This window comes from Rutilus rutilus, assembly GCF_951802725.1.
Source record: "Rutilus rutilus genome assembly, chromosome: 15".
Taxonomy (NCBI): domain Eukaryota; kingdom Metazoa; phylum Chordata; class Actinopteri; order Cypriniformes; family Leuciscidae; genus Rutilus; species Rutilus rutilus.
This window is the reverse complement of record NC_140220.1, coordinates 4583957-4598457: the sequence shown is the minus strand read 5'-3', so window position 1 is coordinate 4598457 and position 14501 is coordinate 4583957. Positions and strand designations below refer to the sequence as shown.

Genomic DNA, 14501 nt, shown 5'->3' with positions numbered 1-14501 from the left:
GAATCATTTACTCAAAAGATTCGTTCAAAACAATTCGTCCAGAAATGAAACAATTTAAGTATTTAGGAATCATTCATATTAACCGATTAAAAAAAAATAATTCATTCAAATTAATATTTTTTTAAATACGCTGCAGCAATTAATATTTTGTCAGAAGTTCTAGTCAAATTAATGTTATTTTGTTTAGTTGTCTGTTCAGAATCGTGGGAGAATCATGATCTCTATAAAAAATGTACTAAATAAAAAACGTGATTCTCAATTTATCTAGATTTGTGCAGCTCTAAATAAACAATATTTATTCAGTGCGGTCAGAGTTTGATTGAGAAGGAATTAATTCACAGTTTAATTATGTATGTAATTAAAATGAGCCAAAGAGATTCTTAATATGCATAACTCCGTGTTAATGTTCGGTTTCAGAAGGCTTATTAAAACTATGAAGTTATTCAGCCAGGAGCAGCTAGCATTTTTCTCTTGTCAATATTGTATTTGATTAATAATATTAATATATTTGATTGATATTTTATAAATCACCACTTCCATATATATATATATAAATAAATAAACTAAAGGTGAATTACATTAAATTCAATTTAAATTGCTCTTTTGTTTTCGTTATTGTGGACTTCATGAGTTCCAGAACAGCAAGTGTTTATCAATACAGTGCACATTTAAATTTAAAATAAAACAAAAAATATAATCTAGCCCTCAAAATAAAATGAAATACAAAGAATAAAAATCCAATAAAAAAAAGAATTCTATGCTTCCCATCAGCCCTGCTGCACAAACTTCCCATGAAAAACCCAAACCTCCCGCTAAAGGTCACCAGTCCTAATCAGATCCCTCATGCACTGCGAAGTGAATTCAGCCGTAACCGTGTGCGAGACACCTGTAGAAACTATTAAACTACAGGATTAGACTCAAGCACTTGAGCGGTGAACAACTGTCTGTCTCCATCAGGGCAGAAGCACTTTAACCTCGTACCACCAGCTTTCCACAATCAAGGAAGCTTTCACCTCTAAAGGCCCGTCCTCAGCATCCGCTGGCTCTTGCTTTCTCTGAGGGGGGAAGGGGAGGGATCCCGTCGAGTCTGTACCAACCAGAGCGTAAGACATCGCTCCCTCGCTCTGTCTCCATGGAAACGCCAGCCATCCTTGAAATAAACCTGCCGCCGCCGCCGCCCCCCCCCCCTCCTCTGATGTGACTGTGTTTCAATTTGCCTTTGTTTCTGTCTCTCTTCTGCCCAATCTCTCCCTCTCACCTGTGTTTGTTCTCCTTCAGACCATTTTCTCTCTCTTTCCATCACGTTGTACACATTTTTTCATTTACTGATATTCCTAAAGATGCATATGCGTCTCATATTGTTCAAGCAGGCATACTGAAGTGTATATCTATACTTCTTATAAGTGAGTATGTGTATATATATATATAGTATGCCTGCTTGAACAATATAATATATACACATAAACAATAACAATAACAATAGCTACTAATAACTCAAATGTAAAAATGCTTTGCTCTTTGCAAAAAAAGAAAAAGGCTGGTGCGATTATTAATTATTTACATATACATTTAGTCATTTAGCAGACGCTTTTGTCCAAAGCGACTTACAATTTAGGACTAAGGACTAATTATGCAATTATGATGTAAGTCACAATGTAAGAACAATAGTCACTTACACTGGATTGAGAGTTACTCAAATTATAAAATATATATTATAAAATAAGAACATTAAAAAATATATATTTTGGGTGCATCTCACAAGAACTTGTCCAGGTCATATTTTATCGTAAATTAAAATAAAAAAAACACACCAACGGCCCAACGCTGAATCAACACGCTGAATCAGCCCCAAAAAACCACACACGTCCGTCTAGAGCCGCCGGTGCAGAACACTCCGGAAAAACTGAGCCGACCGATGCTCAAAAACGGCTCGACGTTGTCCGATCGGCCGACCGATGGCTTGGTGTGTCCCGGCCTTAAAGATTTCGTTCAACTTCCAAACTTTTTATGATACCTGAGAGATTTCTGTCCCTCTATTAAAAGTCCATTCCCGTAAAACTTAAATGATCCAAAAAAAGGTCATAAAGGCATTGAAAAATAATCAATTGAGCGGTTAATCCAAGTCTTATGAAGAGACACGATCGTTTTATATGAAGAACAGGGATTGACTGAGATCGGAAACGCATCCGCGCTGGAGCGGCACTCCTCAAAGTGAAAGCACAAACATCATATAAATCACCATATCACATTTTTAATTTTTGTAGTATGATGATTTAAAGATTTTTAGATGGTCTATTCTTATCACTTAAGTGCGTTAATAGAGGCAGAGACAGGACATAGCGAGCACAGGGAAAGTCTGTGCAAGCGATCCAACGAATGGCTGCATTGAAGAGAGTTTCAGTGACATTAATACATTAAACTACGATATTTAATGTTGAATATAATGTATAATAATGCCATGGGGGAATATGTGCGGGTCCTCATAATGCCAAATATCTGATTTTACCAGTAAAAAGGGTCTACATTATTTTAAATATATGTAGTCAGTGAGAGTGCAAGCATATGTGTCTAATAATTCTATATATTCAGCTTCAGAATCATGAATATTTCTATTCTGGTGTCACAGGGCGTGCATTGGGGACCATGACCATATCTAAGCCCATTTGTACATTTACACCATGTACATTTCTGTTACATTTTTACTATAGGTCTTAATAAGTAATAATAATTTTGAAAACTTTTCTTTATTTTAACTTAAAGTATTGCGATAGTATCGTAATTAAGGATTTCCCCCAAAATGTTTTAAACAACATTTCAAAAACAACATTCTGTTCCATGTAAGTGGCTAAAAAGAAAATAAACTTGACAAATTCTCATTAGTCCGGACTGTTTACTTCCCCTTGGTGATGCTCATTAGATTTGCATAACTGTAATAAAATAATTCCTGTAATACATTAATTGTATAAATTATAATAATTTAAAAAAATTATAATTTTAAACATTTTAATAAATTAACTGATAATAAATAGAGTATTTATTGTCAGCATTATAGGTAGCACAAATATATATAAGAATGGGGGGGGGGGGGGGTGCTTAATTGTCATGAAATCTTAATGGTCCTAAATGCAAATGCAAAAATTACATTTTCTTCAATTTTGGGGTGAAATAATGAGTCCAGCAATTTCTGCGACAGGTTCATTATAAATAATGCAAAACGTATTAATGGCCAGAAAAAAATTCTCAATTCACCAGCCATCGCTAGGTGTGCAAAACATTGCATTTGTACACTTCCATGTTTCTTATGTTTCTATAAAGTTCCTCAACTGGTTTTGTATAATTCTGTGCAGCTCAGTTCCTCACACTACCATCACACTTCTCTCACTCCATTGCTTTCCTGCCCCACTGCATGTGTTTTATCTGAGTAGTGCAGAGATGAAGACTAACCTCTGTGAGTCGGGCTGTGAGATGGTGTTGACGATGGCCTCCACAGCCGTATCGAACAGCTCCGGATCTGCCAGCGCCGTGAAGCTGGCCTCGACCAATCCCTCGCTCTCGTTCAGAGGAACGTCCAGCAGAACCCAGCTCGACAGACACTTGAGCACGCGGGCTTTGACCAGCGGAGGCGAGTCCGGCTGCCGTAACAGCTGCTGCAGGAGAGGGTAAACGGCCACCCACTCCCGGCCCAGAGCGCCCCTCACCTGACCCTTCCGGTACTGCGGCAGCCGGCTGGTCTGAAACTCCTCCGGGAGGACCGTGAGGAGCTCCAACAGGGCCAAGCAGCGAGCGCGTCCGTCCACCTCGCCTCCCTCTTCCTGAAACATGCGCACCATTTCCGTCACGGCCCCCGGCCACGCCTCGGGCATCATGTTGAGGGCGAGGGACGCGAGGGCCACGCACAGCCGGGTAAGGACGATCTTGGAGCCGGAGGCGAAGCGAGCGATCTGGGAAAACAGCTGGGTTTTGAGCGAGTCGTACTGCTCGGCGGGGATGTCGCCCCAGTAGCGGGAGATCTTGGTATGAAGGGCGCTGGCGCCGAAGTACTGGATCTCTGGAACCTGCGGAGAAGAAGGAAGACATGCAGTTTTTTATTGTGTGTGTTTTTTTTTTTAATAAACTACTTGAAGAAGAAATCAAATGAAATGTACAAAGAGCATTAAAGGACAAGTTCGGTATTTTACACTTAAAGCCCTGTTTACAGATCGTTTCTGATGAAATAGAACGGTTAAGATTAAAATTTGGACACATGCTGCTGTCCCGAGAATTTTAGGTTTATTTCGCTTTCCCCAAAACCTCTAGAATGGGTGTATAGGTGCACTCGAACATATCCTTCCTAAAACGCATTAAACTTTCGTTTACAAAGAGATGAAACTCACCGAGTGGTCAGGGGTGTTCACTGATATGCTCATACAAAAATCGCTGCAAAATATGCTTTCCAACAGGTGTTTTGCCATTCGTTGTAAAACTGTGGATCTATTTTTCCAAACGTCTCACACCCGTAGATTCTTCCGTTGAGAGCTTGAATAATAGACACTCCAGCCCAGTTGGTGGCGATAATGCACCTTTGCCAATTGCAAGCAAACCACTAGCATTTCATTGAATACACAGAAGAAGCAGAAGAATAAGCGGCGGAGTAATACCGTACCTCACACAGCTCTTTCAATACAAGTCAATGGAGTTGGACAAAAACTACGATAAAACCTGTTGGAAAGCATATTTTGCAGCGATTTTTGTATGAGCATATCAGTGAACACCCCTGACCACTCGGTGAGTTTCATCTCTTTGTAAACGAAAGTTTAATGCGTTTTAGGAAGGATATGTTCGAGTGCACCTATGCACCCATTCTGTAGGTGGGGGGGAAAGCGAAATAAACCTAAAATTCTCGGGACAGCAGCATGTGTCAAAATTTTAATCTTAACCGTTCTATTTCATCAGAAACGATCTGTAAACAGGGCTTTAAGTGTAAAATACCGAACTTGTCCTTTAAGTCTTCTTGCATCATTAGTCGACACAGTGTTGTGATGATCAGTAGGGCTGGCTATGGTTTGAATTTTTATGGTTCCGATTCCGATTTTGATTCTGCTTATTGATTCCGATTCTTATCGCTTCCTAATTTAAATTCCAAAAAGGTAAAAAAAAAAAAAAAAAAAAAAAACTAGATATCATTCACATTTAATCTTATTGCAAAACATTTAATTGTAGCTGAATATCATGAACAAATTTTTTTTACAAATAGCATAGAAAAATAACAATAATAAGCATTATTGAAGACAAGTAAACACTCAGTAATTAAAAAAAAGAACGAATTCAAGAACAAAAGGTGTGTCACAAGCCACATTTTTTGTCTTATTTTCATAATAATTTTTATTTTAACATTTTTAAAATAACATTTCAAAAACAACATTTTGTTCCACTTGTATATGTAAGAGGTGTAATGGATCGGCAATGATCCGTACAGACCGGCCCCACGGTTCGCCACGCATGTGTAAAGAGTAATTGTGAAGTTTAACCATCATATAGAGTGAAAGTTGATCATTTGCACATGTTTCTAAAGGCCATTGCACACTGAGTCCGAAATTCGCATCCGAAATTTTTGCACGTAAAAAAAAAAAATCGACCTCACGTTATGTCAATCATGCTTGCACACTGTCTACGAAACTTTCGTCCGTAAAAAAAAAATTCGGATTGGGTTCGATTTTCTGCGTTTTTCGCATCCACAGCCAGTGTTTTGTGAGGTTTTTTGAAAATTCAGAGCCACCGTACAAGCGAACGACACAATCCAGAATGACGTCTGACAAGTTGATACACTTCGTCTCGCAGCACAAGTACTGTATGAAAAACAAAATGCGGATTACAAAGACACTGAATAAAATATAACCTGTATACAGCTGTTCTGTCTGCCCAGCGCTTCTGCCGGCCGCGTGTGTGTGTGTGTGTGTGTGTCCGTCCATAGACATACTGCCAGTTTCTGTTCAGGATTGATTGGTTCACGGAAATTGGTGGTCTTCTTTTTAATATGTGGCTCCAGTATCGCTAGCAAAGCATCAAACTGTTCCACTGACATTCTGAGGTAAATTTTGAATCGTTTGGGATAATTTCGCAACTCCTTGATAAGGAGGTGAAACTCTCCTTCCTCTCGGCGCAATCTCAGGATTGGATGGACACAATATTTCCTCTTTCTTTTTCTCTTTTTAAGAAGAAAGAGGGCAACAAAATCATCCTCACTGCTTGACGAATCCATTTTGTTTTGTTTTTGCGTTTTTTCAGCAAAGGTTTAATAAATACGCATCGGACTCAGTGTGCAAGGTTTCTGTGCGTGACGAATTTTAAGGCTGACGAACACGAAAAAACGCATACGAAAATTTCGGACTCAGTGTGCAATGGCCTTAAGTCTTGCCAATTTAAACATTCAAATGATTTTAAACCATTCAAGTGCAAGAAGAGGCAATAGACAACTCAATTATCTGAACGGACACTAGAGCTGCACGATTCAGAATAAATTGAGAATCCAAATTTTCCTGTTTCAAATAAAAATATCGATTCTCCCACAATTCTGAACAGACGAGACAAAATAACATGTAATTTACTAGAGGTTCTGACAACATGTTAATTGTCGCAGTCTGTTCAAAATGTTTAATCTGAATTAATTATTTGAAAAAATCTGTTTGAATGAATGATTCGATGACTCATAAATCACAATTGCTGGATGAATCAGCGTTTTTGAACGAATCTCTTAAACGAATGATTCAATTACATACATTAATATAAAAAATAAAGCTAAATAATTGTGTAAAGGAAGGAGAAAACAAATGTCACTTGAAGCTACCTAAATTCAACAGATAAACATGTAACCTTTAGAGGTTGTGTGACCTTTGACCTTTACAGGGGGGGGACATGGCCTCATCCTCAAACATACTTGACTCAAAGTAAAAGAATATAAACATGTAAAACAAAGTAAACATGACCCAGTTCTTACCAGGATCCATGATAATAAACCAAAGAACCTTCTTTGTTAGAATATCAAGAATCCTGTAAAGAACTGGGTCATATTTCACTCAGAAATCACATTACGAAATCAAATCAAAAGAAAATGTATTTTGCATGTATTTTAGCCTATTTTTAATTATAGGATGATTAATACTGTTGCATTATGATGTTATTTCCATGACAATTAAACACATTTTTGGCCCCTCCATTTTCATAACTGTGATAAATAAAATAAAAATCAATTCTCATTATAAAACATTAACGATGTTTACATGCCAAAGCATTTAGGAAGGGATGGAAAGTTGCGAAGTCACATTTGCATTCTTTATGCAAACCATAATGACTTATTTTTTTGTAAATGTTACGACGAAATATAACTCAGATGACATCTTTTTGTCAAATGAAACCAAATGAAATAGAAAACGGAGGTTGAGATGTGTAGTTTAGTTGATGCAACGGCAGCTGCTGCAATGCAACCGCCAGAAATAGTAAAAGTCATTGTGAAACAGCATTCCCAAGCCATTTAAAGGGATACTTCACCGATTAGCATTAAGCTTTGTATCAGTAGAAACCCGGTGGTATTTTCGAATGACCGTGCTTCCCTCCCTCATGTCCCCCTGAGACGAGAGATTTCTGTATTGTGTGTCAGAAAAAAAAAACTCTGATGACGCAAAAATCGTCATTTAGCTTCATCAGAGGCTTTTTTGTCCAGAGGCGAGAGACTACAGCCAGTAGGAGGAGCTCGTCCCGCATGTCTTCAACCCGCCCATAGGGGGATCTCACGATAAAACGCCGTCTTTTCAGTTTCGAGTCGACTAGTAGCCTAGTTGTATCATTTCTTCCCATACTGCCCTCTGTAACCGGTAGGCGTGGCTTGGGAGTGGCCTCGTAGGACAGCGAAGCAAGTGCATTCTGGGAGTTGTAGTCTTTCATCCACATGAGCCAAAAATACATTTTCTGGCTTTTCTCAGTCTAGAAGGCTCCAACTTCTACAATAATTTCACATTTCTACTAAATAAATGACCCAGTTTAAACACACATTCATCTTTCCAGCGGTGAAATATCCCTTTTAACCTGGGTATAAAGGACAAGCACAGATAGAAAAGGAGGGAATGACAGTGCAACAGAGAGAACGGGATGTTCTTACCTTCTCTGGTCTCAGTAAAACCCAACAGAACTGCCAGGCCTGAGGAGACACTTGAGCCTGCATCAGCCATTTCTGAGCCAGATTCTTATTCTCAATGTTAGGATCATAATAGAGCTGATGCAGGGCCTGAGAGAGGGAGAGGGAGAGAGAGAGACAGTTTTAGACTGAGATACATTATATCCATGTGCTCCATAATGGCCAGAGTGCAATCTAATAATGCTTTATTAACCCCAGGGTTCCTGCGAGGCAGTTTAGCAGACACATATATGAAAGTGTGTGCTCTTAAAGTGAATCTACGGGTCTCACAACTGCTGATGCACGTGCCTTCATTTCTGCAAGTAAAGCGTTTTATATGCTGGGAGGGCAAATAACACAGCGAATAATGACATATTCTTTCAAAAAATAACAGGAATTTATTCAAGCTTCAAGTGTTTACCACACAAGTCTCTTCTGCTCAGCCAGGCTGCATTTTATTCGATCAAAAATACAGTAAAAACTGTAATATTGTGAAATATTATTACAATTTTAAAGAACCGTTTTCTATTTGAATATATTTTAAAATGTAATTTATTCCTGTGATGCAAAGCTGAATTTTCAGTCTTCAGTGTCAGTATTTTTGTGGAAATCATGACACATGCAGATTCTTTGATTGATAGAAAGTTCAAAAGATTTATTTTCATTATAAATGTTTCAACTGCTACTTTTGATTAATTTAAAGCAATCCTTGCTGTAAAAAAAAAAAATATATATATATATATATCTTACTGATCTTGATATATTATTAGCCAAAACATCTATATCACTACACTGTTAAGGTGTACCTATTTTTATGATTTAGTCTAAATACTAATATCATAAATATAAAAATGAAATGCGATCAGAGAGGAATTAGACGTGTGTGTGTGTGTGTGTCACAGTACATTAGAAACCCCATGAGAAACAGCCATCTGTCAGAGTAAACCTGGTGACATGATGATACCAACTGTGTGCGATCAAGATTTGAGTGAGTGAGTGCTATTAGCCGGAGATGCTAAAATGGTTAAAAATAAATATGGTATAAATGGGTGTTCAAGCACATGGCTACATCTTTTGAAATGTTTCTATGGCAACCATCTATTCTGCACAAACTCATTCTTAAAGACCAGCGCTGAATGACTTTGGTCCATTGACATGGTTACCGCATTCAATCTTGCCTGTGTGTGTGTGTGTGTGTGTGTGTGTGTGTGTGCGATGACTCAGTCATTCTGTAGGATCCATTTTACCCAGACATCTATTAATCACTCGTTTAATCTGACTCTATGAGCTGCGCTACAGGCATTTGTCTGCATTTGTACTATCAGTATAAATTCTGCTCCACATTCTGGCCAGCATCAAGCTTTTTAAAAAAAGAAGCAAAAGTCTCACAGAATGATCCCATGCGACACGTGTCGTATATTCCAAGTGTTATGGGGATTTACGACATGAAATTTAATGCATTTTTTAATGAAATTCCTGACTTGGCCGTAGGGGTGTGCGATATATCGTCTACAATAATGTTGTGATTGTTGTTTTAACGATGTGCAATCTGACATTATCGAGTGTATGTCCCTCACTTCACAAAAACACACCTAGTCTCTCTAGTGCAATGCACTACGTGATGTAGTCTAGTAGGTTAGACTAGTGCGCATGCTTTCACTGTGTGATTTAGTCTATTAAAATGCATTTAGAAAGCCCCCAATATTCAAGATAAGGGGGTAAAAATACCTCTGTATGTCTTTTATATTTATATAATTTAATATAGTGAATCAATATTGCACGAAGAGTGGCATTTTTTCTCCAAATATCAGCAGGAGTGCAAATGTGATATTGATTTTATAGCATTTTGATTGGCGTTTTGACAAATTCAGAGCCACCGAATGACGAATACGAAAAAACACATAGGAACATTTCGGACTCAAGTGTGCAAGGACCTTCAGGCTACATTTTAGACACAGCGCTGCCTGATTTTGCTCTATTTTGTCAACAAAAACAGCTCCTTGATCACTTTTTCCACAGCTCGTGTCTGGGGTTTATTGCCTACTGAAATCTGAAAGATATTTGTGCAGTGTTGTCAGCAGAACAATCCAAAAACATAATAAATAACAGCACGAACCCACTGAAGAGATGCATGTCTATCCCTTATTGCCTCGCTTTCATTCCCGTTAAAAATCAAAGATGGCGCTGCTGTGAATAAGGTCGATGTCATTGAACAATTCATGGACTACTAGCTCTTCCTCAGAAAACTCAGCTTAATACTTTGTAAACACGACTTGCTTCCCAGTGGACAATTCAAAAACCTGTTCGTTCTGAATCCCCCAAAACTGCATAAATCCAGACATTTAAAGATTTTCGGGATCGTGTTCAACGGCCCATCTGGAGTAATCAGGAACGGTTGTTCTGACATCATCGGCCATGTGGTTGTGAATTTTAAATCTCGGAATTTTTGTGATTCATTTCCATTGAGTCAGAAGTAAATAATCAAGTAAACAAAAACAACAAAACGAACACTTATTATCACATTATGCGTTTTTTGACCTTCCAGCACTAATATATCAGATGAATGTGTGTGTGTGTGTGTGTGTGTGTGTAAGAATCACAGTGAGACGTGGCTGTTGACTGGTTTGAACACTCAATGGTTTGCAAAATATATCATGTTACCCCAACAACCGAATCCCTGTACACAAGCCAAGAGATATAATTAGCAATGCTAACGGTCGAGACACAATAGTGGAACATGACAACCCTTGCACACACACACACACACACACTCCAGATGCCCTGGGTGAATAATCAAACACACATTCACATGGGAAACATGTAAAGTCAAACATCTCAGTCTGATCATCTCCAGCAAAATATGAAGTTTCCTATGATTGACTGAACAGCAATCCTACTATTGTTAAACCCTGATAACCAACAAATCACGCAGTCAGGATTATTTTGTTTGTAACTGACATGAACATTTCCCATTTTTCTGCATAATGACCCGCTCTTCTCTGCTGATGGTTACGCCTGACGCTCACACCGCCCAGAACAATACACAATAAACACACACAACGACCTCTGTGTGCGTCGCCCGCCGTGCAGCAACAAGACTGAGAGAGAGTGACCGTGAAAGAAGGACCGAGACAGTGACGTCCTGATACAGGAGCGATCGCACATCTTCCAAGAAGAGGCTGAACTGTATTTTTAACCATCTATATCTGACAGCGAGTTCCAACACATAAGAGCATCAGAAAACAACAGCCAAAACTGATAACCAGAAATTAAAGTAGACTAGAGTTTGGGAATTTTCGGGACCGTTTCTCAGGATTAATCAGGATTAAATCAGTAATGCTTGCTACAGATTTTGGCAATCCTATAAGATCATTACAAATCACACATGGATCTAATAAACTTGGGTAACGACATGTTTGTAGACTGTACGTTGATGACACTTATTGAATCATATGGCGCAAGTTAGTATATTAGAATAAAACGTCATCAGAATGTGCTAGTGTGGTAAACAAACTCTGGCAATTATGGTTTTTATGCGCACTGAAAAAAAAAAAGAGAGGATGAAGCGAAACGGTCATGACTAGAGAAACGAGGATGACTTGGCAAGCCAATTTTGCAAATGGAGCTCGAGGAAAGTAGTTTGGTTGAGTTGATCAATTCGCCATTTCATGTTGCATTTTTATTGGCTACTAGACTTAGGTCGAAGGTCGTAGCAGCAAATATTGTGAGATGATCATGCTAAATTTCTGACACCGTTGAGCCTCTCTCACTGTACGACGTAGGACCAGCGTTTAGGAGCCACGAACACAGAAATTGTCATGATTTTGTACAAATAAGCGACTAAAACTAAACCGTTTGCACCCGGCTTTAGCCAACTTGACAGTTCATATAACACACCTATATATATTTTTAAAGCATACGTCCAATAACTGTGTGTGTGTGTGTACATTAGGGATGAACCGATATGAACATTTTTACCGATAGCAATAATTCTTTATTTTTGATACCCGATACATTGGCCGATAAATCTACATTTTTAGGCTATACACTTTTTAAGAGCCTAACTACAAAAACAAAAGTCTCACCATTAAAATCCATGTCCCAGGCACATAATTATAATGATGTTCATATTATAATTTTATGTAGCGTATATGATTTTATCATACTGAATTTTATTTTTATTTTTGAAGTGATTCCAATCATATTTCAAGCTATTCAAAAGCATCACGGCGAACAGTGAGCATCTTAAGTGTCTCAGCTGAAGGAAATAATCCATTATTTATCGGCTTTAATGTATAAGTCAAATTTTCTTATGGGGCGATACTGAAAACATTATGGCCGATACCGATACGGTGGCATTCCTAGTACATGACCTTGATATATTAAATGCATGTATTAACCATAAGTGCGTTAACACAAATTTTAATGTAACATTTCTCCTTTTAAACCCTCCTGAATATCTAGTCCCAAAGACTTCCACTGTAAATGCAGTACTGTACACAAACTGAAGCATGACTGGAAATTATTCTGGTCTAAAAAACACAATGTTTGCTGTTACTGGGATCAAAAGCTATAACAACTATGAGCGTATATGTATCGCATGAGCAGGACTGACAGCGACTGTCAAGGGTAAAGATGAGAAACCCTCCACCAGGCAGAGATGAGACGGACGGGACACCACCCGCTCTCCTCTCCTCATCCTCACAGATGGATCGATACGACTCTCTTTTCTCTGATCTAATCTAATGATGAACAGGAGTTTCACGATTGTAACCCGATCAGCTGCATTACAATCAGACATACAGAAATAATTACGCTCAGAAATAGACAGAGGCATCACATGAATACGTGCAGCAACAAAAGTTGTCAAAAATAGAAAGCGAGAACAACCAATCACATTTTTTACACTGATGCTGACAGGCGAATCCCACAACACCTGTCAAAACGATATTTTTTGTCATATTTCACCATAAAATCAAAAGAAAGTGATAGGCAATGATATTTTGCTGCTTAAAGAACATCAAGTCTTTTTAAACCTTTATTATTTTGAGCAATGGCGTATAGTTTTCATGACAATTCAGCACATTAAACCCCACAATCTCCTTAATAAATCTAATTCTCATTACTGTAATGGGAGCAATTATGATATATTATTCCAATTTTCTCATTATGGAAGAACTTACTTTGATTTATGCTGGTTAAAAAAATTACAGCAGTGAGAAACTAATCAAACCTGAGTATATTGAATATTACAAACAAATAAATATAACTAAAATCTTAATGGTCCTAAAATAGGATTCATTAAATGCTAAATAAAAATTGTTGCTTTTATTCTGGACATGATCTTTATCATCCACTTGTACAACAACAGTATATTACATATTATATATACGATATATATATGTATTTGATTTTTTGAATATTGTTGTTGGACAAGTAAGTTAAGTTATTATATATATAAATCCCAATGATTATTATTTCTTGCCCAACAATATGTTTCAACATATGAATGTATAACACAATATTTCCAAGTTTTCATTAAGAGTAAATGACCAGTAAATGACCTTGTAAAAAAACATTAGCTACTGACAGAATGATAATAAACGTATTTATTTTACCTTCTCCACGTTTTCCACAGTGAAGTCTGCGGCTGTGTCCGGTTCCATCGCAGTGTTTACTATAACACACACCTCCTCTCGCTCTCTAGAACACAATCTATAATCGTATGTCTTATAAGAGGCCTGTTGATTAATATAATAACAATAATAACGCTGATAAATCTCACTGAGGTGAATTTGATTTGGCCCGGCGCGCGATCAGGCCGGTGCGCGCGAGCTCATGTCTCTCATTCTCATATTTCACTCATGATAAATCTCATTCATATCTCAGACGACCGATAAATATGACCATATGCCACATCTATGTGCTCGCGGGTCTCTGTATGGTCCGGTCTCGGTGATCGGTGTGCGTGTGTCCTCCCTCTACCGTTCTTGTCGGTCTGACTGAACCGATGAATCGATGATTCGACACGCTCTGCGCGTGCCCAATCCTTTGCCTTCATTAAAAACAAAACAAGAACACTATTCTCAGCTTAGATATGTTTCATGTTTATTCCATTGTTTATTTCTTGTATGTGTATTTAAAAGTATATTGCTTTCATATAACAATGGATCATTTGACTTTGACATGACGTTCGTTTTTAATCAGGCTAAATTTGAATGGCTCTCTAAACGGTCCTTCGCCCTGCATTGTGGGCAATGTAGTTTTAAAGACTGATGCTCATATGCGGTGTCACAGCGACTCTTTGTGGCACTTTTGAAGTTTTCTATAGATTTCGTTTTTTTTGTTAGTGTAC

At 38.0% G+C, this 14501-nt stretch overlaps 1 protein-coding gene across 3 annotated transcripts in view; it reads right to left on the bottom strand.

Moving 5' to 3' along the window:
- Positions 1-14148, bottom strand: part of ipo13b (importin 13b) — a 56882-nt gene extending 42734 nt beyond the window's left edge. For all 3 annotated transcript variants that reach the window (XR_014629934.1, XM_084431544.1, XM_084431545.1), the window contains exons 1-3: positions 13765-14148; positions 8132-8257; positions 3445-4055 (exon numbers count right to left, since the gene is read on the bottom strand). Coding sequence is in view for 2 of the 3 variants with exons in the window: in XM_084431544.1 (XP_084287670.1) it covers positions 3445-4055; positions 8132-8257; positions 13765-13812 (785 nt within the window). In the remaining variant the exon portion in view is untranslated. The remainder of the gene's footprint in view (positions 1-3444; positions 4056-8131; positions 8258-13764) is intronic.
- Positions 14149-14501: the final 353 nt, after the last annotated feature.